The sequence below is a fragment of the Chaetodon auriga genome, chromosome 23 (genome assembly GCF_051107435.1).
Source record: "Chaetodon auriga isolate fChaAug3 chromosome 23, fChaAug3.hap1, whole genome shotgun sequence".
NCBI classification, from domain to species: domain Eukaryota; kingdom Metazoa; phylum Chordata; class Actinopteri; order Chaetodontiformes; family Chaetodontidae; genus Chaetodon; species Chaetodon auriga.
The window spans coordinates 15,455,122-15,482,451 of NC_135096.1; the positions used below are offsets into that span (position 1 = coordinate 15,455,122).

Sequence of the window (27,330 nt, forward strand, 5' to 3'; positions counted from 1 at the left end):
TGTACTTGATACACTCTATACTCACAATAAACATTATTTGTTATGTTTTGACAGTACGTGTTGTATCAAGTTTACAGGGGGACTAAATATGGCGGCGAACACAGCATGAGGCAGCGCGTGAGAAGGGCAGGTGTTGTGAATTGGACTGCCTGTGATTTTTGAGTGCGATGTAGATTTATTTGTCTTCGCTTAACAACTTTTTCTGCCAAATGTTACGTGGTCCAGCAAGTATCATGTGTCGCTTTGGGTCAGCACTTTCTATTTGCCCGTGGTTGGAGTAAGGCTTCACTTAGCTAACATTAGCTAATGTAAGCTAGCTAGTGTATAACTTGAATGAGGTCTGTTGACCTTGTTAGCTGCTTGGTCATATAACTTTGTAAGTCAATACATAATTTGTACAGCCGACTTGTATAATTTAACAGCCTATGCGGCCAATAATGTAAAGTAGATTAGTTTATTTACTATTAACATCAATTGAGTTATAGCCGTCATTACTTTGAGTCCTTCGACATTATTTGCTAAGTACAGGACGTCTTGTTAATAACCATTGGCTCCGCGTTATTAGGGAACAATGTTTGCCTGGGTGATAGAGGAGGTCATGAGGCGAAGCCTGCCCTTATGCAGCTGCAGGTCTCTACGGCAGCAGCACAGTTTCTGGGTGACAACGTCAATCAAAGACGCATCCTTCCCCAGTCAACAGTTGTCACACATCTGGGCCACAAGACAAAGTCAGACATTCCTTGCGAGGAGTCTTGTCAGTTCCGTGAGGTTTTACTCACAGGATAGGATTCACAGTGAGGACTTGGAAGCAAAGGAGCATCTCTCCTTAAGGCAGAGCCAGAGGAGGTCCCCTTTCTATGATCGCCTGCAGCACTGTGGCTCCCCATCAGACGTGTTAGACCTCACCTGTCAGTACGCACCCACAGTCCGAGAGATCAGCAGCTCCCTGACCCACATGTGGTCCACCACCAAGAAGATGTCAGATGAGCAGAGGCGCTGTGAGCTGCAGCTCATGTTTGAGCATCCTGCTTTTCACACACTCCTGCAGAAGGCCATGAACAATCTGGGGCACCTGCACATTCGTGACATGGTTTTTTCTCTCTTTGGTATGGTCAAACTGAGTGTTCCCCAACATAGCCGTGTGGTCCAGACTTTCCTCCGAGCCTGCCAGGTAGGTAGTGAAAGATTACCGAACAGCATGCAAACATGTTTTTATATTGCCAATATTTTTGTTGTGGTTAATGTTATTGTTGTTTTTGTAATATGCTTTCCCCTAACAGGAGAAACTGAATGACTTTGATGAGAAGGACCTGTCCATCTTAGCCTCCTGTCTGGAACATATGGAGGGCAGCCCCAATGTTGATGCACTTAAGAAGAGCATGGGGTCAGCGTTTTAAATGACGCATATGACTTAGCCAGAAACACAAGCATCAGAATTTTAGAACTGATGCAGAGAATGAAAGCCTCAGAGATATCGGCGCATTATAAGACACAACTGTGCTCCTTTATTTTATGTCCAAAATGACTACTTAGATTTTTACCAGGAGTTTTTCAGATCAGTTTATGACATTGCTGTTTATTGTGGCTGCATCCTAGGCTGGTAGTTGAGGCTCGTCTTCCCACCATCAAGGGGGTAGTGGCTCTCCAGACCATGATGCGTCTGTTGGGGAAAGATGCCCCACTGGACCTCAAACGGAAACTAGAGGTTTGTTTATGAGTCTTGATTTTGACCATATTTGGTATTCATATCCCTGCATATGTGACTCAGTCTTGTGCGGGCATGTCCTTTACCGCTCAACATTTTCACCACTGTTGCCACAGTTAAGTCTGTGTGGTGTCTGATTGTTGCAGGATTTAATGGTTTTAGATTTTTAGTGATGATATTGGAATTACATGGTTGGTTGGTGAAGAATGATAACAAATAAACAGTTCACGTTTTTTTGAGAGTGTAAATCAATCAGTCTCATCATATCTAAAATATTGTGGTGGCCCTTTGGCAGTGGTTTCTTTTGCTTATTTTGATGCCATCCTTCTCACCCTAACCTAGTATTTTTGAACTACTGGTCATGACCAAAAATGACCTGCATTTTTTTTTTAACTTGAGTTGAGTTCTTTCCACGTTGACATTCATTCTACGAACTGCTTCCTCCAGGGAAAGGCTTTATCAATGGTGGACGAGTTCACCCTTCCCAACAGCCAGTACATGATCTCCACGATGGCCACAATGGGCTTCAACTCCAAACCACTGCTGGAGGTCTGCACTAAGATAATCAAAGGTAAAGCCATTTCCACAAGAGGAAACTGTAAAATACTTTGAATTATAGTCTAATTTATGTCTAATCTCTCCTTTAGCATCTAATAGATGCATGGATGTAATAAGGGATAATGACACTCTCTCATACTTTTTCCACATCTGTCTTCTCTGGTAGAAAACCTCCATGGAGTCCCCTTCAACAGAATGTTGGCAGTTCTGAAATCCTATGGGGAGCTGCACTACAGAGACTTTGATCTGCTCACTGACATTTCAGAGTACATCACCTCTTCTCTAGACATATGGACCAACAAACAGGTGCTGCGATAGACTACTGCTTTCTAACCCCTTTTTGTGAGGTGAAGTGATGCCTCATAAGTCATAATGTACATATTGCTGTTCTGTCACGGCTGTAATCACATTAAAAGAGTAGGTACATCTGACATTTGCCTTCATTTCTGGAAAGCTAACTCCTTTTTCTGCCTCTCTCTTTAGTTGATCCTCTTCCTTTCTGTGTTCAAGAATCTCGCCTTCTGTCCCACCACCTTAATGGAGGCATTTGCCGAGAAGGTGATCTCCCATCCAGAGGCTCTGACACTGAAAGACCTCCTCTGTGTCCTCAGTGTGTACTCCTCTCTTAACTATGATCTGCAGCAACAAAGACAACAGTAGGTCACTCAAGGTCTCCATCTTTGAAACGTTACTCACAGGCCCTTCGTGCACAAGTTAGTGTACAGTATAATTACTGAAGATGCTTACCTTCAATGCACTTTACAAGGGGGATTATAAAGTGAAGCCAGGGCTTGGAACAATTGATCAGTTTGCAGAGAATAAAATATTGCGTCAAGGCCATATTTCCTGGTCTGGGTTGATCACCTAGCTGTGTCACTGTGGTTTCCAGATTCGCACTGGAGGTCTGAGGGAGAACAACAACATGCGCATTTGTCCCATAACTGTTAACACAGAGGCAGTGAGTGTGGTTCACCAGGCAAGAGTAGAATGTGAAGAATGTGGAGAAAAGAATTTCAAGGCCAATCACTGCAGAAAACAGTTGCAATGGTCAGATTGTTGGTTTCGGAAAGTTACAAAATTTGTCTGTCAGAAATGTCTGAAAGCATCTCTGCTTCAGATTATCAGAACAGCATTTGTGGCTGAGTTACCCCTCGCTGTCTTCAGACAGCACAGTGAGCATCTTACAAACCTCACAAGCTCCAAACAGTAGATAACTTCTCTTCCCTTGTAACTTCAATTACTTTTGGTTCCCAGACTTGATGACTTTGTTGGGTTTCATCTTGCTTTTCCAGGTTCCTGGATAGTCTCAGCCAGGCCCTGGACTCCTACCTGCCCACGATGTCTGAGTTTGAACTGTTAAAGACTGTATACGGCTTGTGCCTACTGGGCCACTTCCCATCTGCACCACTGGAGGAGCTCCTGCGGAGCAGTAGACTGGAGCAGTTTAAGGCTACAGGTAAGACAGTGGATTCACGCAAACATTGTCAGCCTTGCCAGACTTCTTATTCCCCTCTTTTCCTTCGTCTTTAATGTGCACCACTTCAAATTTCATCTATCTGAATTTCCTCTGTTTCTCTTCAGAGCCCAGTTTTCTCCATAACCAGGAAAGAATGTTTCAGACAGTGAACTTGTGCCTCAGTCTCGACCGTCCTCCGCTCCCTCAGCCCCTGACTGTCCCCAAATTTGTCCTGGGGGATCCCATCACCAGCAGTCCACCACCCAACCCATGGCTCTTGCACAGCCTGCGGAGTGTGTTGCAGGACCAGGCGGACACAACGCTACAGGAACTGGAGGTGGTGGAGTCCTTCTACCTTATAGGTACGTTGGAGGGCAGAAGTTAACTTTAAGTTAAGCTGGAGTTTGTGAAGTGGTGTTGATTCATCAGATAAAACAGCTTGAGTGAAGACTCTTCCCATCATAGAACTGATGATTCTAACATCAGTTCATTGTGTCTGCAGTTTACTCTTTCACCGAAAGAAAATGGCTAGTTTAGAAAGTGTGATGCTATCAAGTGCCTGTGTTTGTGTGTGCCGACCCTCAGATGGTGTGATAACCAAACCTCTGCCAAACCAAACCTCTGTGACTGAAGCGAGCAGTCATGCAGAAGAAGCGTCTTCTCCAGCAGAGAGCAGTCAAAGGTAAGATATGGAGTCGGGCTGCAGTCGGTAACATCACCAGACTCTGCCTTGAACAAATCTGCAGTGTTATTTTACTCACAGTTTTTTTCTGTGCTTATGTCATGTTTGGTAAAGCTTGATGACGTGAAAGCAGGTGAAGAGGATGTTGGGTATTTTGCACAGTCGATGTCGGGTATTGATGCATGCCGTGATAACATGCATCCACCTGTGATAAAGCTAAAAATAGAGCTGTAACAGCAGCTGTTTGTTACTTGTATTTAACACCACAATGATTAGAGTTGCTACAGAGTTTAAATCCCATTTTGAACTCATTTAAAGGTTGGAGACGGGAAAGTCCAGTCCAACTTATTCACTTGCTTTTACTGATTAACAAGGTTGAAAACAACATAAAACATGGTTGAAAAATCTGTGTTAAGAAACTTCATTATAAAGAGAAACGAAACAGATTTTGCTGGAAAAAAATGTAAAAAGTTTATGCATCCTTAAGTATGTTTAAGAATGTTTTAGAGTTGTGTATTGCAGTGCAGCTGACATTCGTTTATTAACAACCTTTGAAATAGTTTGGATATAACATTGAATTTACTGTTTAAAGATTTTGATTTTTATGCACATCTGTACTGCAGAAGTCTTCTTCTTGGGTTCTTTTTGTATGTATTTGTCTTCACAGCGAGTCTCCTAAGCAGTCATTTCATTTCATGTAACATGTACATGCTCATCTCTCTCACTCACCACTGCACGCATAACACCTGTCAGGAAACTGTCACTTGTTCTATTTTAAATCAGTCATTCGGGGTTTTTATGAAATACATTTCAGTTGAGCCTCCAGGTGCATGTATGACGTGCTGAAGAATTAACAGAAATATTTAAACAAGTGTGTGATTTGTTGTTCGCATTACACAATTCCTGTGCTGAGCTGTTTAAAGGTGAATTAAAATAGAGCTCAGTACCTGACAAAACACAACAATAACCCTATTGAGTAAAGATCTGTCATAAAATGTGTGTCAAAGGAAGTCAGAAGTACAAAGTGCTCCGAACAGAGCGCCGTCGCCGTGAAAAGAACGCCACAATCCGCTCTGTCTGCTGTTAAGGTGTCAGGGTTTTGCCTCCCATTGATGTTCTCATAAACAAACAATTTTCATCCTGTCATGCTTGTACCTGAATCCACATTTTTGATGTTTTTAAAGCCGAGAAACCCTTGTCTTGATGTCCTAGAATTGCAGTCATTTGCGCACCGCACCCTTTTTGTTATGGCACGTCCAATCCTCTCGGCCCTGTGGCTGTCCAGGTTCGCCATCTGAAGATCCTGGGATATGACCATGTGCTGGTGAGACTCGGATGATCACAGTTAAACTTTTGAGATTCTTTTTCTAATGTTCCATTTGTTACTGACACTTAACTAAGCGTTGTACTAATATTTCTGCATTTAAAAAGCTTTCCCCATGTGCTAAAGATGTTGATTAACTTAATGAATCCTCCCATCAGCCACACGTTCCTTTCAGGTATTAAACAGGAATAAACAATGCACTCATTTCCTCATAACTTTGATCTGTATTTCTAAACATTGTGTTCCTCCATGACAGTAGCTCGCTGATATTTAGGTAGACTGGAAGGTTGAGTGCATTTCAGCGATAGTGAGATCGGCTTTGTGCTGCTCCTGTTCTCCAGGTAATGGACCAGAGGATGCAGTTCATGCCTGAGACGAAGAGGACGGAGTTCCTCAGGAGACAGATTTTTCCAGAACACCACGGATCAGACACGCAACTCGAAATGGAGCAACTGGGACCTTGAGGACAGATGGTGGTGTTTAATGGATGCCAAGAGCCGTGCACGGCTCAGTGGTCTCAGCCTGCGCCGTCATCATAAACACACAGATTTTGTTTTGCCATTGGAAGCCGTGTAAACAATAAGATGAATGGATACATTCAGGTGTTTAAATAAATGTGCTCCCTGGATACATTTTGCAAAGTTTGTAAAAGTGTCATTCATCATGGCAAGAGTGACTGCGTGAGAGGGGAAAAAAGCTGTCATCGTAAGCGTTTTTGTTTTTAATCATCATCCCCAAAACGGCTTAAAAACCGAACAGAAACAATATGTCAGTCTCACCGATGCGTGTGGTATTTGATGAGTAAGACCATGCTGCTGACTGACACCAATAAAGCCGGTGTATGTGTGTGCACTTGCAGTAGCTGCACAGAAACTGCTAGGTGAGCAAGGTACAGGTAGAAAGCCTCTGAAGCAGCCACATCTGCAGAAAACACGAGGAAGGGAGAAGAAGCAGAGGGAGGAAGACAGGAAACAGTGCAGATTACTGTTTGAAGCGTGCCTCTCCGTTTGTTTATCAGGTTCTCATCAACCTCCGTGACGTTCACTGTCTGAGAACACGTTTGGATTTCTTAGAATTAAGAGCAGGCAGACAGAAGTGTGATGTTAATCGTCTTTAATGTTTTGTGACGCCGCAGTTTGGTAAAACCTCTAACGGCTGTTTTTCCATCTTGAAATTGTGGTCACTCTTAATCCGCATGATATCTCAAAGGCTTGCAGCGGAGTAAACCCTTTGAATGTGGTTAAATCCCCTCATTGAGACACCTTCTGTTTCGACCACAAAGAGGGGTTCCAGTTACAGATTCTGTGTCTGTGTGTGTGTGTGTGTGTGAGTGTGAGATAGGTAGAGGAAGTGAGTGGGTGAAACAGGAAGTGAGAGAAACCAAAACTGTTGGGTAAGATGGTTTTTTTTATTTTTTTTTTTCTACTGTAAAAGTTACTGCTACTTTCGCTGTGTAGACACAAAACTACTGACAAACACAGTCTCACTCAGTAATGTTCTGATCAGGGCAAGCTACTACGAGGACCCCCCCCCCTCCCAGGTTTAAAGAACTAATGGGGGTCGCTGTGCAAATGGTCAGATGCTGCGCGGGTCGTCAGAAGTGCCGTGGTATAGGATTTTGAACCCCTCTTTTCTTCCTGCGCTCCCGGGGTGCTTTGGGTTTGGTGTTCATGTAGTCGCTCTGCGAATCCGTCCTCCTCAACTTGACCTGGAAGACACGTGAAAAGCATTCAGTCCGAGAAGGTCCAAGGGTTCACAATGCATCACCTGCAGTGTGATGCAGGGCGGAGGCTGAAACTATTGTTGAGCACACAGAGGTCATGTCCTCTGGGTTTTGTAGGGTGGAGGTTTGTGGGACCTGGAGCGTAGCTTACATTTCACAATTTACAAGAAACACATTGTGGGATTTTTCAAAGCTGATGCCAGCATTTTGAAGCTCTTTTCAGGCCAAGAAAAATGAATCCATACACGGCTGATGCAACAGTTTTCCCAAACAAGTTAACTCCTTGCAGAGAAGCGAAAGTTATTACACAATCTTGAACTGGGACATACTTTGTGTGATTAAAAAAACATGAGAAAATAAGAAAATGGAGCAGCTGATGTCTTTCAGGAGTGACTGTCGCTGTGTTATTTAGATATACGATGTGTTTCTACAAGTTTCAAACTCAGGACTTTAAAGTTTTTTTTTTTATGTTTTTGAGGGATAACTCACCCAGATGACGACGGCGATGATGGTGGCGATTATGCTGTAGATGCTGACTAGTATGAGAATCCAAATCCAGTGAAATCCACAGTTTGGACCTGGACTCTTGGCATTACGACAGCACTGGTGTCCTGGAAGAAACACATTCAGAGAGTTTGATTATATGTCCACAGAGTTATCGACATCCTTCTGGTGTTTCTTTTAAAACCTCTTGGGAATATTTACCTTCTAAAAGTACCAGGACCCTCCAGTTGCTTGACACTGTTTTCAGTGGAGGAGGGTATATGACCGTGCCCTCACATCTGTAGATGCCATGGCTGCTGTTGTTCACTCCAGTGAGCCTGAAACTGACTGATGAATTGTCTTTGTTTTCACGCAGTTCCACACCGACCCCGTTGTGTGTTGGTTTATGGCTTAGTGCTTTTTTTTCTCGGACGTACGATTGGTTGTAAATCATTTCTTCGTCCTGAAGAAGTTTAAATATCACATGATTGGCGTCCAGCTTTGGGCAAGGCACAGTCACAGTGTCTCCGGGAGATGCGCAGATAGTTTCCAGATGGTCTGGGGAGAGAAGTGTGATAATGGTTCAGGGTGCAGTTTCATTTCTGATGGTGGATCTCTGATTAAATGAACTGACTAAATACTGCCAGTGTGACTTAAAAACACAGTTTTGAAATAGGGAAAGACGGCATTTGAGTGTCTTTCGTTAGAGTCTCTTGAGCGTTAGAGTCAAAATGTCTTTGTCTGCAACCAAACACCTTTGCAAAGGAAATGGCCTCTTTGAGCTACAACTCCAGCCAACATCGATTCATTTGCATTTAATTCCCCTCGCTGAAATCCAGGCTTTGAAACTCGAACTCATCATTTCACAGCAGCGCCACCCCCGCACGGAATTTGTTCAATCAAACCATCTAAGCACGTTTACCTTGTTGAATCAGCCTCACATATCACCTGAAAAACTGGCACTTGCCATGTGAGCGGCATACTTGAGTCAGCCGCACACTGACTCAAGTATGCCGCTCACAGAGTTGCATGTGATTTAGTGCTTTTTGTTGAGTGGATTCATGTAGAAATGAATGCCTTCTCCACTCCTTGTAAACAGAAATTGTCCTAAATTTTATTTTGACACATCAACAGGTGCCCCAACCCACAAATACACAATTTCAGCCAGTGTGAGGAGGCTATAAGGGAGTCACGTTAATCTTAAAATCTTCCTACACTGCGTCTGAAAGTGCTAACCTCAGTGTTTACAAATGAATCCCACTGTAACCACACATGCACAGTTAAGTAAAGTTGTGGGGGGAAAAACCCCTAATATCTAGCAAAATGACTTCTGTTCTTAGTTGTACCTCCTGCCTGAATGTGACTGTGAGCATGTGAATTACTGAAAGCTTGAATGTATGTGTAGCAGTACAACTAACCATGACAGGCGCAGGTGCTCGGAGTCTGAGTGGAGTGAGATGGGCCTAATCTGCAGCCCATGAGGATCACGAACATCCAGCAAGCACTCATCTTGATCTGTTGCACCCGGAGTGTGAACTCGCCTCCAGCAGGATGATGCCCTTGAAGCTTTCCCTCATCACCTACAGCCTTCAAGCTCCTCCGGTGAACTGCATTAGACGTACGCTGCAGAGAGATCTGATCCGTTACCCCGATACCATCGACCCTGGTCCCATGCACGCGCTCCTCTGACTGTGATGCATCATATCCTCGCTCTGCCTCTGATTGAACACTCCCACGGTGTTGCGAAGACTGAACTTTACACATCCTCTCTTGAAGGAAAACATCCTGTGGCAGAAACTCCTCCTCTTCTCAAGTTTCCAGTTTGTGACCTGTGATGCCCTCAGTGCAAGACGATGGTAACGCGCTGATTTAGACCAAAAGCTCGTTACTGTTCCTGACATGTGAAGTATGTTGGAAGCTGTTGTGTATTTGTTGCCGTGTGTTATACTGTTTCTTTGTGTGGAGATGAAGAATTGCCTGTAAGTACTTGTTTATACCTCAACCAGAATATTTTTTACATGAAAGTACAGACATTGGTTATAGCAGCAATAGTGCAAAGATGTTGAAAAGCTGTCACGTTAACATGGAGAGAAACTAGGCACTGCAAGATGTCAAAAATATGTGTTTTCTGCTGGGAAGCTGTGTGAGTTCAAGCAGTGGAAGAAGAAAAGTGAAGCAGCCACAGCTGGAGAGGTGGAGTGAGTGACCAGAGGTGCAATGACCCAGTGTACCATGAGGAAAGGGCTGCGGAACACAAGCACTAAACAGATATTGAACAGGATTGCACTGACGTTAATGTGACTGTGAAAGTGCCATTGCCTCACCAAAAGACAGAGGTAGCCCAAAGGCTGCCTGGCAGAGAAAATGTGTCAGTGTGTGAGTCATTGAGTACACGGACAGGCGCTGGCGCAGTCAAAAAAAAGGCTTTGACAGACAGAAAAATAGTGCTGTTTGTGCTGTGTGGCAGTTTCGCACACAAGAGAAGGTAGATCCTTTCCATGGTGTCACATCGAGACACACGTTTTGAATATGTGGTTTTAAAACCCATCGCTGTAGCCACAAAATGGGGTTGAGTTGAGCGTGCAGTACCTCTCTTAGTCCACTAGATGGCGACAAAGCATTTGATTTTGATGCGCATGTTGCGAACAGCTTTTCTTTCCTTTTTCTTTTTTACATCTACAAGCCAAGAAAACGGGAATTTACTACTGTCTTACATTAACTGTAACAAAATTTCTCTTTGCGCCAGAACTTGTTCCTGTTTTATACAGTTTTAACTGCCTGAAACAAGGATTAGAGAGCACAAAAGGGTAGAAATTACTTTGTGTGGCAACACATGGTGACAGATTCATGGGATTGTGAAGTGGGGATTATAGCGTTTCTAAAATGTTGTTTGTAATTCTAACTCAGAAAATGGATGAGGGGGATTGACGGGTTAGTAATGCCATGTGTCCATATGGATAACACATAATCTCCTAATCTGGAAGTAGTCCCATTTGTCTGGTGGTGCTGGCTTTAAGTGAGCATCAGCAAGAGCTCATGCAGAGCTCCTGTGTGGTTTAGTGTGGCTGCTTCACTCAATTTACTATCTTTTCTTAAAACATATTTTACCTTTATTAAACACATGTGAGCACACTGAAAAGAACAATATAAAATAATAATTCCGTTATTTATGTTAACATTTGCAAATATCCATTTCATCTGTCACTGCCGTGTATTTTATTTTATTTTTTTTACCGTGCAACAGTACAAAGTCACTGTATTTTACTGTTCATATCTTATTTATGTGCAATTGCAATTAAAAAATTTCCACTGTGAAACTGAACAATTCTTCTCCAGACAACATTACTTTTTGATGCTATTATTATTATTATTATTATTATTATTATTATTATTATTATGTTCTTCCATTGACTACAGGGAACGCTGGATGCTGATGCTGCCTTCACTGTTCCTCCAAGACTCCGACTTTCGATGTTTTCCCATAAAATAAAAATTGAAAAAAATGTAACGGTAGTATTTTTCATCTATTTTATGTTATAAGAAATTATTATGCTATGTTATATTAGAAAATAAGGAGTGGAGAATGGCTTCAATATGAAGTGGTAGGTAGGCGGTCATATGTGTCAAGGAGCTCGGTCACTCCCGTTCTCTGCCATCGTTTCCAAAATTTCGACAGTCCGTGAAGGCAGCCTTGGGATCTGGGCTGGACAGGAAACGACGGAGACGCGCAGCGTGTCTCCTCAGCAGCTCCGGGAGAGAAGAATGAGAAAGGGAATGGGACTGTGTCTGTAGACGAGGCAGCGAGTGAAAACATGAAGACAACGGGCATCTTTTAGCCAGATTCCGCTTTAAAACACACAATCCCACAGATCACACCGGGAGTTTTCCTCGTTTTCTCCCGGAGGGCAGGGATATCTGCTGCCGCTGGAGAGCACAGGAGAGGAGAGGACCCTCTTTGTGAATCCCTTTTGGCTGTAAGTGGGTTTTTCTTTACTGTTCCGACATGTTTTAATTCTCAAACGCCCCTTTTCTTTCCCTTAAATAAGCATGCTCAGAGACAGGCTGAAATGTGGATTCACAGGTCAGTTCATTATGCCACAAACCGGCAGCCCATCCTGGATTGTCCTCTGGAGAGGAGACGGAGCTGGACCGTATGTTTACCACACTTCTTGAAGACCACTAGGTATGAAGAAACAAGCCACTGGGGATGTGTTGTCGCCTCTCAGAGAGGGTGTGTGTGGTGTGGCAGGCTCTTTCAGTGGGGGTTTGGTGCCCCCCATGCGGCCATCGAACAATCCCTTGCTCGGGGGAGAAAGGGCGTGCGGAAAGAGCCGCAGCTTTCATGGGAGAGGCAGCTGAACATGAGCCAATGGCGGTGTTGTTTTTGGTTAGTTATGCCTCCAAAGCCAAGCCCTTGACCTCTGTCGGAGCCGGCTGGAGGTATTTTCTACCTAATCCCCCTCCTAAATGCACCTAAATGAGCAGAAGGGAGATGTGTAGTCTCCACCCTGTTCACCGGGAGGAGGCTCCGGTAATGGCCGATGGGTTTGTCGCGCTAATGTTTGTGTCTTGCCGGTGAATTTCATGAAATACCACATTTTGCCGTGAATAACCTGTTAGATAAGTAGTGATACATGTTAGCGTGGCCGGGGTCGGGTTAATTATTAGCCAGCTCTCCGCTGCAGCCCGGCAACACTGTTTTAATTCCCTTTGTTGGATGACGCCGCCCGGCAGCAGGCTGGATAACATGGAGCCAGTTTGACCAGTGGCTATCCCCAGTTTGATGCTAGCATCCCCTTTAGCGAGTTAGCTAAATTAGCCAACGTCTTAAAAAAACGCGTCTTCGTGGAAGCAGGTGGGAAAGTTAAGGTGTGTTTATGTTCTGCTGCCGCTTCACCGGCAGAAATAACTAGTTTCCCCAAATAACAAAGGTTGTAAACGACATGAGTTCACGCTGTGTTTCTCTCTCAGACGTTGCTTGACCCTTCATTGACAGCAGGGTTCAAAGGTCATCTGTGGAGAGGCTGCACGCCATTCCACTGTCTGGCTGGCTGCCACATGGGCCCAGGTTATCACCCAGTAAACATGCTGTGTGTGTGTTATTTACACTATCAAGGCCAGGCCGGGCCGGGCCAGCTTTAAAACTATCCCACCATTCAGGGCGAACACACAAAATACACTGTTTACTCTAAAAAAGAGCCACTAAGAAGCCACTTGGCCTGGCCTTTATTCCCCACAGTGGCATCATAATAGACTGTCTGTGTCCTTAAGGCGCGCTTGATTTGCATCCACAAAGCACCAGAAGCGCATTATTCTGGGCATGGAGACAGTGCGGCAACAATGACCCATTCGCTCACGGTGCAGTTAATGGGTTGAAAATAACAGCTGACCTTCTGGTCGTTTCCCCTCGGGCAGATGCCTCGAAGCTTGTCGTGTTTGACAAAAAGGAAAGTAGCACGAGTTTGGAGTCAGATTTCAATTAGCGTCTTACTGTCAGAGGCGCAAAATGAGTGATGCCACAAGGACATCTGGAAAAGCCAGTGATGTTTTGTGTTTGGTCCTTTGGGCATTTTATTGTGTGTTTCCTGCGCTGTGTCCCATTACAAACGCGTTTCTTAAGGACTTAATTATCATCGGGTTGTGTAAAATAGAGGGTTTGAAAATATTTGCTCTGTTTTTGATGTTTGAGGCGACTTTTTCAGGCTTAATTTAGGCCTGTGGCTGAATTCCAACAGGATAATTGTCATAGTTTTTGCAACAATATCACATGATTTAAGTTCAACAAGTGCCCGTTTGATTCAGTATGAGGGCGCAGACACGCTAAACATTGTAAAAAGACACTGTGGCTGTGCACCTCATGTAATAGGATCATACAAGACATTCACCCAGCAGTCCTGAAGTCATAGCATCCCGGCGGTATGGTACACAGCTCAGTCATAAAAAGCTCAGTCATGGATTAAATTTCCAGCCACAGAGGTAAAACACATGTTAGATGAGAGCGTGTAATTTTGCTGCTTCTGTTTAAAAGCACATGTAAGGAATTCTTCACAGTCAGCTTTCTTTCTGGAGGCCACTGAAACGACAACCTAAGGAGAGAGGGTATGTATGATGGAAGAAAACATGAGCAGAAACGAGGTTTTCTCATTCGCCCGCTCTTGTCTTGTTTTGCCGAAAGAGGAAGGGAAGAAAAATGCCCTTCTGCTTCCCTCCCTCCATCCCTCTGCTCCCTTTCATCCTTTTTTTATGCTTGATTTCCCTGGGATGTAGTTGATTAGATGAGAAAAACAGTTGTCAAAGAAATTTTGGTCTTGGGGACTGATCCCCGGAGACCACGTGTGTTCGAGACGAGAGGTTTGAAAGCTATTCTTGGTTTGTGTGCTGGTGTGTCCGTCCGTCAGCACTTTGCTGGCTCTCTCGTGCGAGTTGCAAGGGCCGTGTCTGACCTCCGCCCATCCATCCACCCATGTCCCTGGGCATGAGACCTTTCTGCACAAAGGCTCCCGAGACGAGACTGGGGGCGGCGGCGGTGGTGGTGGTTGGTGTAAGTTTACCCAGGTTGCATTACAGCCGGGGGTGTAGTTGGGTTAAGGAGGGCAGGGGGAGGATGGCACTTCAAACGCAGCCTTCAACACACCCTGATGGAGGGCCAGAGGGCAAAGTGTAACCTGATATTTCCACAGATAGGCGGTAACTTTGCTCGGGTCGGGGAGTGGAGAATGAGCTCGAAAAGGCCACCGGCTGCATCGGGGCCGAGCTCCTTGATGCCAAACAAGATGCCGCATTTTGGGTGTTGTGTGTGTGAGTGAAAGCGAGAGGGAAAGTGTCCGTGTGTCATTCCACCTGGGTGTGTCCCCCCTCCTGCCACAGGCACGTGGTCGCAGCCACTATAGGGCCTTGTTCTGGTAACATTTTGCTGACCTTTTGTGGCAGCTGCCCCTGCCATTTGGAAACAAAGACAAATGGCTAACCAACCCGTCTGCAGCCTGCGAAACCTCCACTGTTCCAGATAGAGAGTTGCTCTTCCTGTTGGCCTTTCCATGCAGACTTATATCAGAGAGACTTATGTCAATGCCCTCAATGGCAGGAAGGCAAGTGCTTGATATCTACATGGAGCCTTTTCTTTTGTGATGATTGATTTCTGTAAGTAAGGACAAGAAAAACATGCGCTTTTACTTTCTTATGTCTCCATTTCTGAGTTGTTTTTAACGCATACATGCCCACCACCAGATATATGGAAGGTGTGCAGACTTGAAGATGCGTCATATCGTCCGCCTGCACTGAACCAGTGTGTGGATCACGCAGCCTCTACCCTGTGGCTGCACTGCTGATTGGAGCAGGCAGAAGGAGGGCACCCTCCTCTCCTTCCAGAGCAATACATGATCTGGGTCCTCGTTCAGCAGGTGCACTCAAGCGCACAGACGCACACACGCACCACTATTTAAAGACAAGTCGAGATACAACGGAAACGATTGACCTACAATTGGAAGTCTTTGCCGCGTTGGTTTTCAAATCTGTGCCATTGGGTGAACGTTTTCAGGATCACGAGCGTGCACATTTTTAGTCCAGGTCAGTCCAGGTGGGATTTCCGCTCTTAAAGGAAAAGTCCACTTTTACTTTTATGTTTCCAGAAGTTCTTTTATGCTGAAATGTAGTTTTCCATCTATCTTCTTACATCCCTCAGATTACCTTTCAGCAGCCGTTAGCCTGCGCTTGTTGCGTCTTGCTGTGGGTTATAATTTGAAGGTTGAGAAAGCAAGGGCGAGCTTTTAAGTAGCTGCACCCTTTACTCAATAATGTCTTGGTGTGGCCGCACTGCTCTCTGGTCTGCTCCTGTTAAGATGGATCTCTCTGTGTGATTGTTAAGCATCTGTGAAAATATTGTGGTGTTGTGGAGTTAAACATAATCTGTTTTTTCTTTATTAAAAGCACATTTTTCTATCTTGATCCGTCTGTTAAACTACACAACCAAATAATCTGTCGCACCAGTTCATCCCTGACCCGTTTTCCTGTATTTTGTCTGATTTGTATTGTTCATACGTTAATTGTCCCTTTTGTTTGCTTCCTCTTTCACTGTACATTTTGGGTAAGCAGCTTAGGCAGCTATTAATCAGTGTGACTTTGACAATGGCAGGTGGCCGATTCTCACTGCTGGGCTGCTGGTGAGGAACCCCCCGCCCCTGCTCCACCACTGTATTACAGATGGTCTGTTCCATTCACTGTTGTAGGTGGGTCAATCTTTGTTAACTTAAAAGTACATGTGACAGGGAATGGTGGGGGGGCTGACAAAAATGGGGTCTTTTGTGAAACATAATGTCTTGATCGTCACACAGTTGATCATAGAGTCCCGGCGTGATCAACGCCTGTGGCTGCCACAGAGCCTCGAAGGTCTTTGCGGTGCGTTTTGTGCACCTGTCTTAAAGTTGGGTAACCGTCAGGTATCTGTGAGTAGATGGCAGAGTGAGGAGCGGAGGGGGTGATTTATGGTGTCGTGTTTCTTTCTCTACCCCACCTGCCTGCGTAATCCTCCGCAAAGTCCAGTTAAAGCCCCACCGCAACAGCCACGGAGCGGGTTGATGGATGGGACAGCCTGTCTGTGTGGATGGGCAGCCGTCAGAGCCGGGCCACGGATAATGGGACATGAACACAAAATGCTAAAGGCGTGCAGGAGTGCTTCGGAGAGAGGAGTATTAAGAGCACACAAAGTGCTAACTCAGAGGAAATATACATGTGCTGTCCGGCTTCTGCGGCTGCTTTATAAAAAATGTGCATTATTGACTGGGTGATGAATGATCTGTCCGCTGTAAGACGGAGATACAGAGGGACAAAGTGGATTTACTTCCTGCTCTCTGTATTGCTTTCACATGGGCTGTTTTGCATCCTTAATTGAATGAAATGAAATGGGTCTTTGCAGCAGATCACGCACTGCACGATAGCCTGGCATAAACATCAACACCGCCACTTCCTGTGTCCTCTCTGCGCTGATCAGAGTTCAGCCGCTTCCCATGAAACCATAACAGCAATTTGCCTGTCTGTGTGTTTATGTGTGCGCAGGGTTGATGGTGTTTGTTTGCCTTTTTTTTTTTTTTTTTGCAGTCTCTGGCCACAGAGTCCATCATACAAAGGGTTAGACAGAGAGAGAGAGAGACAGGCACACAAACAAACAAAGTGGAAGGTTTTCCCTCACCCCACTGTGAAATGCCTCTTGGCCCAAAATGTTTAGATGACTTGTGTTTGGATGAGTTCATGCTGGTACAGATGCTTTCTAACATCGTCCTCCTTGTCGCATTCCAGTCAAACCCACCGAGGATTCAGCTTTATATACCGCTCAGAACACATAAACAATAGCGGCATTGTCGGATTATCCGAGAAAGTCAAGGATGCAGCGATTACAGCGTTCTTTCCTGGTGTCCCTTTTAGGAGGTTAGCATCACATTGTGTTGGGGGTGTAATGTTTGTGTGTGTGGTTACAAAAGCAGTGGCATGCGCCTGAATCATTGGAGCAAACATCTTGCCACGCATAGAAAATAGATTCCAGACCTGAGCGTGCGTTCGATTGATTCATCCTCTTCAAGTGCAGCAAATGAAGGGACTCTGCTGTAAACTGAAGGCGAAAAACAGGCTCACTCGTACATTATTGAAATGTTCCAACTGTTTCATGTGTTTCTGTGTTCAGTTCAAGCCACAAACTTGCAGTACACCAAAAACTGGGGCTGGAATGACTTGTTTGGCCATTAAATATGCACCGCAGCCTACTTTTCCCCCCTCAGACTTTCAAGCACACCCTCACCCGTAATCATGAAAGTTACTCCAGCTCATGTTGGTTAGAAAGTAGCTCCAGTATCAAGGCGGTGCTAAAGCATGCGGTGAAACCTCAAGAAAGGGAAGCAATAGGGGGTTGGAAAGCAGCCTGCCCTTGTCACAGTGCCCATTCATAACATCCCAAGCTGAGAGCCACGTGGGTCACCACACATCGCCATGTCACTGGTGACTCCATAACTGAGCTTGGCTGCCAAAGAAGACTTGGGAAGTGGGAGAACACCTGTGAGGGAGAGGAAGAAACATGTGAAATGGTGAGAGGAAAGAAGCATCAGGAGAGAGAGGTTTATGAGAACCAATAAAATGCTCTTCAGAGCAGCTGATGTCATGTGAAATACGGCGGCTTGGAAACACTGAGGTCATTCTTCGTTTTCCTCTTCCAATGTCTGGATGTCGCACTTTTCTTTTTTTCTTGGCTTCAGGCTAGTGCTCTGCATTTACTGTATAGCCTGATGTTGGCAGGCTGCTCCTTTCTTTTTTTTTTACAGCAGGGTTCATGTAGGACGGTGCAGGAATGTGGAGTTTCAGTCAGTAGCTGCAGTGACCTACAACGCAGAGCGAACACAGGCGAAAACAGCCACGCTCGAAGTGGACTGACACATTTTTACGACAGAATCCCTTGACAGTCGCTCAAACCTGCAGGCTTAATCTCACAAAATAGCACTGCGTGTGTGCTTGTGTGGCTGCCTCTTGCCAAATCTCATTGACTGATACCCTGGCAGCTCTGCGAGTGAGCCCGAGCCTGCATTCAATGAGTCTCTGGGTTAAGTTAGTGGCTGAGTAGCTTGCTAATCTGTCTCTGCGCCGCTGATCTTCATTCTCTAGTGATTCCCGATTATTTCGGCCCACGTGCCACACAAGCAATCCCACTCAGTGACCCACTGGAGGTCTGCCCCAGAGTTTGGCACCATGACCAGTTTAAGGGAGGGGTCTGCTGGTGTATGTGTGGTCAGTCATCTTGACCCCTCACCCCTCGCTGCTGTTGATGCTCCCCAGTGGGAGATTATTGGGGCTGAGCAGTGTAAATGAGAGGTGAGATTTCAGTCTTTAAGCTGATCAGCTGTGAGCAAGCTGTGCTAATGATGAGGCTTGAGAATTGCACACACTGATTTTTTTTTTTTTGCCATTAAACAAGACCAGTGCACACACAAAGGACTATTTTGATCCAACACAAGAGGAACCGGTCCAAATGTAGAGTAAGACATGAGGCATTTGATCGTGTAACTCTGTATGTGTGTGTTACATTACCCATAAACCCCACCAGCCAGCCTCTGGGACCTCCATCAGATCCCGCTGGCCATCGTGGGAACATTCCTGACGCAGCGTTATTCCATAATTCCCACCATGTGTGGTTTTTCCAGAGCCGAGCGCTCGCTGCACGGACCGTGGAGAATCCCACTGAGGAGAGGAGATCAGCTCCTTGTAATCGCAACCAGACTGGCTGTGAGTGGGAATGGCACAAGTAGTAAACAGTGGAAGATCAGTTCGACAGCACCTTCACTGCGGGGGGAAAGCTCACAGGAGAGCAGGTTGTTTGTTAAGCGTCGGTGCAGAGACTCGCTTGTCATGTGACCAAGAGGCACTTTAGTGTCTGTGCACCTTGAGTACACTGAATGAACAGACGTGGGTGGTTGTGTGAATATTAGTCAAGGATGAGTCAGTTAAACTGAAATCCAGTATTCATCAGGAAAAGCACCCACAGTGCCTCATTTCCACTGCATGTTAGAGCTCCTCTCTAGTACCTGGTACCAAAAGTGAGTCAGGCTGAACTATGCCGTGCAGTGAAGCACCAAAAACATGGCATGGCGTGTGCGACTTCATTTGTTCCCGTCTTTGACTGACTGAAAATAAGAGCCTATTAGACCTGAAGTCTGACATTGAAGACATTTGTACTGATTTAGCATTGAACTACTGCAGAGGTCAGGGAGTTCACCGTGCAATGACGGAAACGCTTTCTCCAATCAGTTGCACTCCACTTGTTACAGAAGCAATGCGCTGATCAATACTAATGCACCTTCGCAGTGAGGAGCGAGTCATCAATCAGCTGACTGATGGTTTACCTCAGCGCCTTCACCACAGCGCTCGGGGTCACTGCTAAGGCCTTATCTTGTTGTGGAACCAGATTAAGATGCTGTTGGACATTTCCGATCAATTTATCTGCAGGCGTAGTTCTACAGGTGAATCAGACATCACCGCCAGATTACAGCGCTGAACGTCTCACATTTCCAGATGCTGTCTTGTCATGCAGCACAAGAACGAGTGGAATGCATCTTTAATCGTTCATCTCCGGTCTCTGCTGGGTCACTGTGCCGTGGTGTTTACAGTAGTTTTGTTTTCTCAGAACATGATAGATAGCCTGGTGTTTCCAAAATGTCTAGAGGCATGTTCAAATACAATCCATCCCCGCTGCCGTGCAAGATTATGTTGACAGATTTGTTAATTCAGCTGCAGTTGCAGTGATTTTTTAAGGCTATAGTTGTTGGTGCATTGGGATTTCTAATGTGTGCTGTGAGCAGAGAGTCCAAAGCCAGTATGACCCACAGTTTTTATGCACTGGGCCTTGCTTTTGTTTGGTTTTTAATGTGGATTTGGCACCTGTGGCCGATACATAATCCATTTATTATGGCCTGTTTTATGGTCAGGATATCAGAATTGGCATCACTGTGTGTAAGCTGGAAAATCAGAATGATACCAATAGAGTTTATTTTGTAATATCATGCATTATGAAGGAGAAATTTCCGGTGTGATGGTAGTATTCAATTAAAACAAAGCCTTTTCTCCTGATGGGTATTTGAAGTAAAATCATATGAAAAAAAGTGAAACAGATGATTACAGTATAATCTTTCTAAACTTGGAGTCCTTGTGAAGGAAGAACATGACTGAACATCAGTCTGAGGGGTATATGGAGCTGCCTGAGGGGCAGAACATGGACTGATCTGCCCAGTGAACGCGGTGTGTCATGCTGAGCAACAAAGATGTGTGTGTGTGTGTGTGTGTGTGTGTGTGTGTGTGTGTGTGTGTGTGTGTGTGTGTCACTTTTGTCCTCCTTTAATGTCAGTTTTGGTCCAGTCTGTCATGTGGGCACATTAAACCCATATTACAGTATGCGTGCCTGCTTACTCATTTGCCGTGCTTCCCCTACAACAATCCCGTCCTTCTTTTCCTGCCGTGACATCATCATCATCCCTGCTCGCTCGGTGCCCTGCACTCCTTCCCACTTCCTGCCCCGACAGGAAATGAGCTGCCCCAGAGGATTGCTGCTAATGGGGGAAGTGTGGGTGGACAAGGACACACCTGTGTCCACTACACAGGAGCCTGTGTTTCCCCTTGGTCTGTTGTTGAAGTGGGGCACCGATGTAGGCCACATAAAAAGTCTGTTGGAGCTCGCCGTTGTGAAGCTGGTCATACACAGGGCGCCGTTTGGGCTGTTTTCTCAGTAGCCAAGGAGTTGCCTTATTCAGTCGTAAGAAAAGATATTGTTTCCAGGGCATGTTGCTCAATGCACAGGCTCCATAGACATATCAGCGGTGTGTATATCTTCGCATTTATACTCCTCACACCCATGCAAGCTGTGTGCCACTGCTGTAAGCTGCTGCAGGAAAAACCAATAAAGCCACTATTGGCTAGCAGCATCGGTGTGTTGACTATGACAACATTCTCACTGTGCATACTTCTGCCATTTTTTTTTGCAGGATTTAAAGGGGAAAGTAAGGAGGAAAATGCATGTGACGTCTTGTAAAATGACATTCTGCTGTCCCCGCCATCTTTGTACAACCGTGGCTTTGTGATCACAAGTTGCTTATGTTTGTGTGTGCATGCGCCGCAGCCCTGCCTTTGTTTTCAGCCGCGGAGCAGCTGCCCGCCGGCCCTGGCGCTGTTGTGACTGGAGCAACTGTGCTCGCTGCAGCTGCACAGATCTATGTGTCACTGCCACACCTGTTCAGTGGCCTTGTGTTGACTGAATGATATCACACGTTAACTGTGTGCAAATTACACCAGAGGGATGGAGGGGGTGGGGGAGGCGGTGGCAACCTGTAATCTGAGCAGGCAATTGTGTGTCTTTGACACACATATATGGATGACACACAAAGTACTCCTACTCTTCCTGACACTCTCTCCCTGTTACAAGAAGTGTGTTTGCTGTGAAAACACACACACACACACAAGAGAGGGGCCACATGCTACGGCTGAACAACAGATGGTGTGCGGAAAAACGAAGGAACAGCTGAGGCCAGCGGGAATAGCTTCCTAACAGTCAGCCACAACATCAGCTGCCTACCTCGCACACACACAGTAAATACACACTGTGACCAAATCATAGCATTGATATTTCCCAGCCAGCTCAGCATGTTGTAACCTACAACCAACTGGCTGTGTGACATGCCCTAATTATATTTTATTACCAGACTGTGATTCAGCGTCCAGATTGTTTTATTTGAAATAAGGTTAGGCCGGTATGAGTCAGCACTGTTGTGGATGAGTTGATGATTCGCTGAAATGTTGAACGCCGGTCAGCATTGTTGAGAACAGGTGAGTCATTGTGAACGCACAAGGAAGAGTTTTGACAAGGTTTGAGTTTCAGCTCTGACTAATGTTGTGAAATTGTTAGCCTGTGATAGTTACCATGCTTATTACTCCGCTGCGTGTGTGTGAACGGCTTTGTAGTCAAATGAAGAAGGCCTCTGCAGCTCGAACGTCACATTCTTAATCTCGCGGTAATGATGAATAGAGTTCATAATGAAGGGAGAACTGCACTTGATTGCTTTCAGAGCTTTGCGATAAGTCTTTCTGGCTGTACGTGTCATTTTTGTCTGTGCGTAGTTAAGTCTCTCGCTCAAGCGCCCTCCGTAGTTAATCCGCTGCATTCTTGCGACAGTGGAATCGCTCTGTTCTCCTCCGGCTGCCAAGTCTCTGAATTCTCTTGCATTGCGGCGAACACGAACGCATGCGATCCATAAGTTTGGTGTTTCACTGACTAATGGATGATGTGACCGCAACAGGGATTGTGTTTTGCTGCAACAGTCACAAAAATAGACTCTAAATCTTTTTCTTTCTCTCCTCCTTTTCATCTCCAGGGGATAAGAGCCCAGTCACGGAGTGGAGTGGTGGTTTGGTCTGACCTTTAACCTCAGTAGGAAGAAGGGGAAGCCACTTCAGAGGTAAGAGTTCCTGTAAACTGGACTGAGTTAATGCTGCCGCTGCTACTTTCTGTGGGCAATAAATCCTGAGGAGGGGAAAAACAGTGTTGACGTTGCTGCCAGTCGGTTTTTTATTTTGACACAAGTGCTGTTGCGAGCTGACAGAGAAGTTCTTCCTAAGGTGGTCTCAAACGGCGGCTTTACTGCGGCGCTCCTGACATGCATCATGTGCTCAAACCAGCTAACGTCTGTCGTGGCACGGCTGTGCGTTTTCCAGAACATGGAATCCCCAGTTGACAGCGTGGATCCATGTGTTTGTTGTTTATTGTGAGAAGAGGTAAATCCAGAGCTGGTGGAGCGTAGAGAGGGACGCTTCACAACCCCCCCACCCCCCCAAAAGCCTCCGTCAACAGGCCTTGTAAATCAAAGGCAAATGAAAGGGGAGTCAAGCCTCTGAGGATCTTGTCAGGGGAGACTCTTCCTCGCTGAAGGAGATAATTCCCGACTAAAGTAGAACCATGTGAGGGTGAACCGTGGCTGTGGTCTGCAGCAGAGAGATGCTTCTCACAGTGAGCCTTTATTCTCTCACCATCACAGATCTGTGTTGAATTTGCAGCCCAGAGTCTCAGCGTTTCCACTTGTATTTACACAAGGCATGGCAGCCTCTTCTTCTTTAAGTAATTGCATATCATTTTCAGATCCATTACTCGCTCAGGAGAGAAGTGCCGTCTCGGCTGTGTGACGCTGGTTTTGCAGAAAATGCAAACATGACCGCGCACGTCAGCGCCTAGATTTTTTTGTTTCCATTCATATTTAGCCCTTTGTCAGTACACACAGTCAGTGTCACCACTTCCACAACTGGCCTGCACAGCACAGCACACGTTAAAGCAGGATGTAACATAGCAGCCTTACAGACAGATATCCACACATCACTTTTTCCCTTTGTGACGGGGAATGAATGCAGCATTCTTATCCACGTCTTAAAAGGTTATAGACGTCGGCTTGTCAGTGGGGAAATGAACATCTGGACAAAGTATTTCAAAAGGAAAAATGTCTAGAAAATAGTGGATGGGGGAAATATGAATGGACAAAGGCCCAGACACACGCAGGATTATTTCTCATCTTGGAAAACAAACCCATGATGTGTAGAAAGCCCAGGGATGCGGAAGGAAGCCAGGTTTTTAAACAGGGACCCCAGTGGTGATGGGAGCCTGAGGCTGAGAGGAGGAAGCCCGCTCCCCTGGACTTAAACTGTTCCAGGAAGTAGAGATGCTTATGTGTCAGGGAGGTTTATGGAGGTTTATAGCTGTGTGCTGGCGGGTGACTGTGCGTCAGTGTCATGAGTTTTAAGGAGTGGGCTGTCATGTGGAGATAAGGGCTGAACAATATGCAAAAAAAAGACTCATAGTGTGATTATTTTTGACAGATATTAGACGGTTTTCGCAGCAATTTGTACAGTTAAGTTAAAAAAAAAATACTAAAATGGTGATGATGTGATTTTTGCTGGGCTCTGTACCAAACAGCCATGTTCCCTTACATCTGGAGGACATGATTTGGATGCCGGAGCAGCGCTGTAGCTCCACAGCGCTTCATTTCTACTGGCATGTTGTGACACATTTTGCCTTGGATTTGGATATTGCACTTGGCCGTGCTGTCATATGAATAATATTTCAATTAATTGTTCAGCTTAGCGGAGATGCTCCCTGACCTGTCATTGAAACGATCTCCCACGTTGCATCTGAAGACATGCAAGTTGCAGCCACAAAGGCCTTTGGGAAATCAAAGAAAAAATACACAAACACACACACACACAGACAAGCCTGTGTGTGTGCGCGTGTGTGCATTCCAAAGTCAGAAGGATGGCAGTATTGGCTCGGCAGGAATGCTGGAGGTGGTGTGGCAGGAAACAGACTGGCACATTTTTTTGTCTGTTTGATGACACACGCGCACACTTGGACAGTTTCTTTGAATCCAGACAACAAGAAGGCATTCAGCAGCAGCCAATCAGCGGCCAGCTGCAGGGCGCTATGTGAAGGACTGAGCAAGGGGCCGATGGGAAACGTAGTAAGCTAACCGAGGAAGACATTCCCAGCTGCTAGCGGCATGCGTGCATGTGGATTTCTCTTTGCCTGTAGGTGCAGCACGTTGCACACGGTCGGCTTGTTGTTCACGCACGGGTTATCCACCCGTGTGTGTGTGCTGGGGCACGTGTTGCCTGTGCAGTGTGTTATACCTACTGTGCTTTGTATTCCCTAACAGGTGGCAGATGTAAACCTCCTCTTCTGCTCGTCCGAGCAACAAAGGGATGATGAAATAAACATAGAAAAGTCTGCTGGCATCCTAATGATTTCATTTATCTGGAGGTTGGATTTTGCTGCAGGAGGCTGTTCAGTCCTTTTCTGTGGAGTTTCAGTGAGCACCGTCAGAGCTATGACAAGCAATGTTGCTACTGCCAGCCACAGTCGCCTGGAAGCTCATTGTCTCATGGGCATGTGTAGATTTTAGCAAAAACGTCTTAATGTAGTAGGGCGACACGTTTATACCTGATCAGGCACGAAGCATGGGCTTGCATTACTAAGCAGCACACTTCAGTTCTACGGAAAGATAGCCGCAGTTGAGGATTTGCATTGTGTGCATTGCAGCTCTTTTTCTTTGTTTTCCCAGAGCGGCGGGTCTCTCATCTTTTTAAGCAGTGCCTGTTTTTTTAATGTCTGGCTCGTTCTTCTCAGCAGTCAGCCTCGGTTGTCTGCTGCTGCAGTGCTGCATCATGCTTAAAACTCAGTGTGTGCGCGAGGCCACTGCAGCAGACCACCTGAGCCCCTCCATATATATATATATATATATATATATGTGTGTGTGTGTGTGTGGGTGGGTGTGTGTGTGTGTGGATGTAACCCGATCTCCTGAGGGCAGGGACAAGACTATTGATTTCACATTTGGACCGCTGCCCTGCAGGGAAGCTGACACATCTTTGGTGTTTTTGTGTGCAAGGGAGAGAGAGCAAGAGAGGGAGGGTGACCCAGGTAGACACACACACACACACACACACACAAATCCAAAGAACAAGAACAGGAACTTGCCCACTGTTATGAAGTCCAGGCAGACTGAATGCTCTGCGGTGACTGAGCGGGCAGATGGACCCCCTGCAGGCAGGGCTGTGGCAACATCACGTCAATATGTCAGTTATTGCTGAGGATGTAGGCCAAGCTCACGTCGGAGCCTTGCGATAGCCGCGTGTCAGCCCGGAGATGTGTGTGTGTGCGTTGCCATGGCGACGGCTGTTGGACGAGATGCGGGGCAGCTGAAGTCTGGCTCGCTCTGATGCTGCTGAGCTCTCGAGTCCCCGCACCTACCGCCCACCAGTGTGACCGTGCATTTTCACACTCCCTCTCTTCCCTCGTCTCAGTTTTCCGCCGCTCTTCCTCTCTCTGTTTCCTCCCCCCCCCGCCCCACCCCGACTTCCTCTCCATCTGTCCGCCTCTGACATCCTCCTCATCTTTCTCCTCTCTCTCTGTCCCCCATCCCTTCCCCTTCCCCTCCCTCCTAATTGGCTGCATAAGCCAGACTGGATCCCTGTGTCACGCTGTGCTTGAGTGAGCTCAGATGTGTTTGTGGATCCATGCGTGTGTGTGTTTGTGTGCTCGCCGGCTGTTGGTCGTGCTTGACTAAAGACACTGGAGCTGTTGTTCTGACCATCAGGCCCTTTCCTTTATTCACAACCTAATAGCCAGCTCCCCCCTCCCTCCCTCCTTCCATTATTGTACCCATCTATCACTCCCTCCATCACTCCACCCTCTCCCTCGCTAGCCTTTTACCCATCTCATCTCTCATCCCCTTTAATGCTCTCTCTCCTCCTTTTGTGTGTCAAGTTTTGTCCAGCGTCTTGTTTTTGATGTCTGTGGGACAGAATTGTCTCGACAGGAGTGCTCATGTGCAATAAAGCCGTCTTGCTTTAGGAACAGGGGGTGAATGTTACACTGAAGGGTGTTTCGGATATCAGTGTTCATGATGTTATGATGAAATACTGAAAAATGCTTGTGCTGATTGAAGCAACATACAACCATATGTCCACAGTTGAGGTGTAGTAGTCTGCAGAAGATAGTGTAGCTCTTATCTCTTTTTTTTTTCTTTTTTTTATTATACATGTCTGGTAGTGCTGACTAATCCATCCGCAGCAGACCTGGCAGCAATGCTGCTTTCATTTGCTTCTTCTGCTGTAAAAATACAAGTATTATCAACACACGCTCGTGTCTGGGTGTGACTTTTACTTTCAAAGGGGACGGGTTTTTTTGATGTAGGCTCCTTAGGCAACATGAACAACAACAACTTTGCTCTGCCTTTTCACAAAAAAATATTTAAATTACAGTGTTTGGGACCAATCTGCTGCAATTTGACATTTACTGTAATTAGAGTGCAGTCGTTGCTTCATCTAAAAGGAAACGAAA

At 45.8% G+C, this 27,330-nt stretch overlaps 3 protein-coding genes across 7 annotated transcripts in view; 2 read left to right on the top strand and 1 right to left on the bottom strand.

Annotated features, from left to right (window-relative positions):
• Positions 1-84: 84 nt before the first annotated feature.
• fastkd2 (FAST kinase domains 2) lies at positions 85-6,369 on the top strand. Of its 2 annotated transcripts, none has more exons than XM_076724207.1 (11): positions 85-1,171; positions 1,281-1,384; positions 1,597-1,705; positions 2,153-2,276; positions 2,430-2,569; positions 2,747-2,919; positions 3,556-3,719; positions 3,845-4,081; positions 4,305-4,401; positions 5,614-5,725; positions 6,067-6,369. In XM_076724207.1, exons 1-11 carry the CDS (start codon positions 572-574, stop codon positions 6,187-6,189), a joined length of 1,983 nt encoding a protein of 660 aa, XP_076580322.1. In that variant the 5' UTR covers positions 85-571; the 3' UTR covers positions 6,190-6,369. The 2 variants fall into 2 exon arrangements, with proteins under 2 accessions (XP_076580322.1, XP_076580324.1); XM_076724209.1 differs by having other exon boundaries at positions 99-1,171; positions 2,774-2,919; positions 6,067-6,368.
• Positions 6,370-7,112: 743 nt separating this feature from the next.
• LOC143316041 (T-cell-specific surface glycoprotein CD28) lies at positions 7,113-9,661 on the bottom strand. Its single transcript, XM_076723736.1, has 4 exons — positions 9,350-9,661; positions 8,154-8,489; positions 7,938-8,059; positions 7,113-7,433 (listed from the first exon to the last, which is right to left on the bottom strand). Exons 1-4 carry the CDS (start codon positions 9,438-9,440, stop codon positions 7,320-7,322), a joined length of 663 nt encoding a protein of 220 aa, XP_076579851.1. The 5' UTR covers positions 9,441-9,661; the 3' UTR covers positions 7,113-7,319.
• Positions 9,662-11,656: 1,995 nt separating this feature from the next.
• raph1b (Ras association (RalGDS/AF-6) and pleckstrin homology domains 1b) overlaps positions 11,657-27,330 on the top strand; it is a 37,651-nt gene continuing 21,977 nt past the window's right edge. For all 4 annotated transcript variants that reach the window (XM_076723069.1, XM_076723071.1, XM_076723072.1 and 1 more), the window contains exons 1-2: positions 11,657-11,905; positions 22,823-22,906. The gene's annotated coding sequence lies outside the window, so the exon portion shown is untranslated. The remainder of the gene's footprint in view (positions 11,906-22,822; positions 22,907-27,330) is intronic.

Excerpts from the sequence above, each read along its gene's own strand:
- LOC143316041 (XM_076723736.1), bottom strand. The coding sequence starts at position 9,440 with ATGAGTGCTTGCTGGATGTTCGTGATCCTCATGGGCTGCAGATTAGGC. Across the intron at positions 8,060-8,153 it reads GGTCCTGGTACTTTTAGAAG|GACACCAGTGCTGTCGTAAT; the intron begins GTAAATATTCCC and ends TGTTTCTTCCAG. Across the intron at positions 7,434-7,937 it reads TCATCGCCGTCGTCATCTGG|GTCAAGTTGAGGAGGACGGA; the intron begins GTGAGTTATCCC and ends CGTGTCTTCCAG.
- fastkd2 (XM_076724207.1), top strand. The coding sequence starts at position 572 with ATGTTTGCCTGGGTGATAGAGGAGGTCATGAGGCGAAGCCTGCCCTTA. Across the intron at positions 1,172-1,280 it reads CTTTCCTCCGAGCCTGCCAG|GAGAAACTGAATGACTTTGA; the intron begins GTAGGTAGTGAA and ends TTCCCCTAACAG. Across the intron at positions 4,082-4,304 it reads GGAGTCCTTCTACCTTATAG|ATGGTGTGATAACCAAACCT; the intron begins GTACGTTGGAGG and ends GCCGACCCTCAG.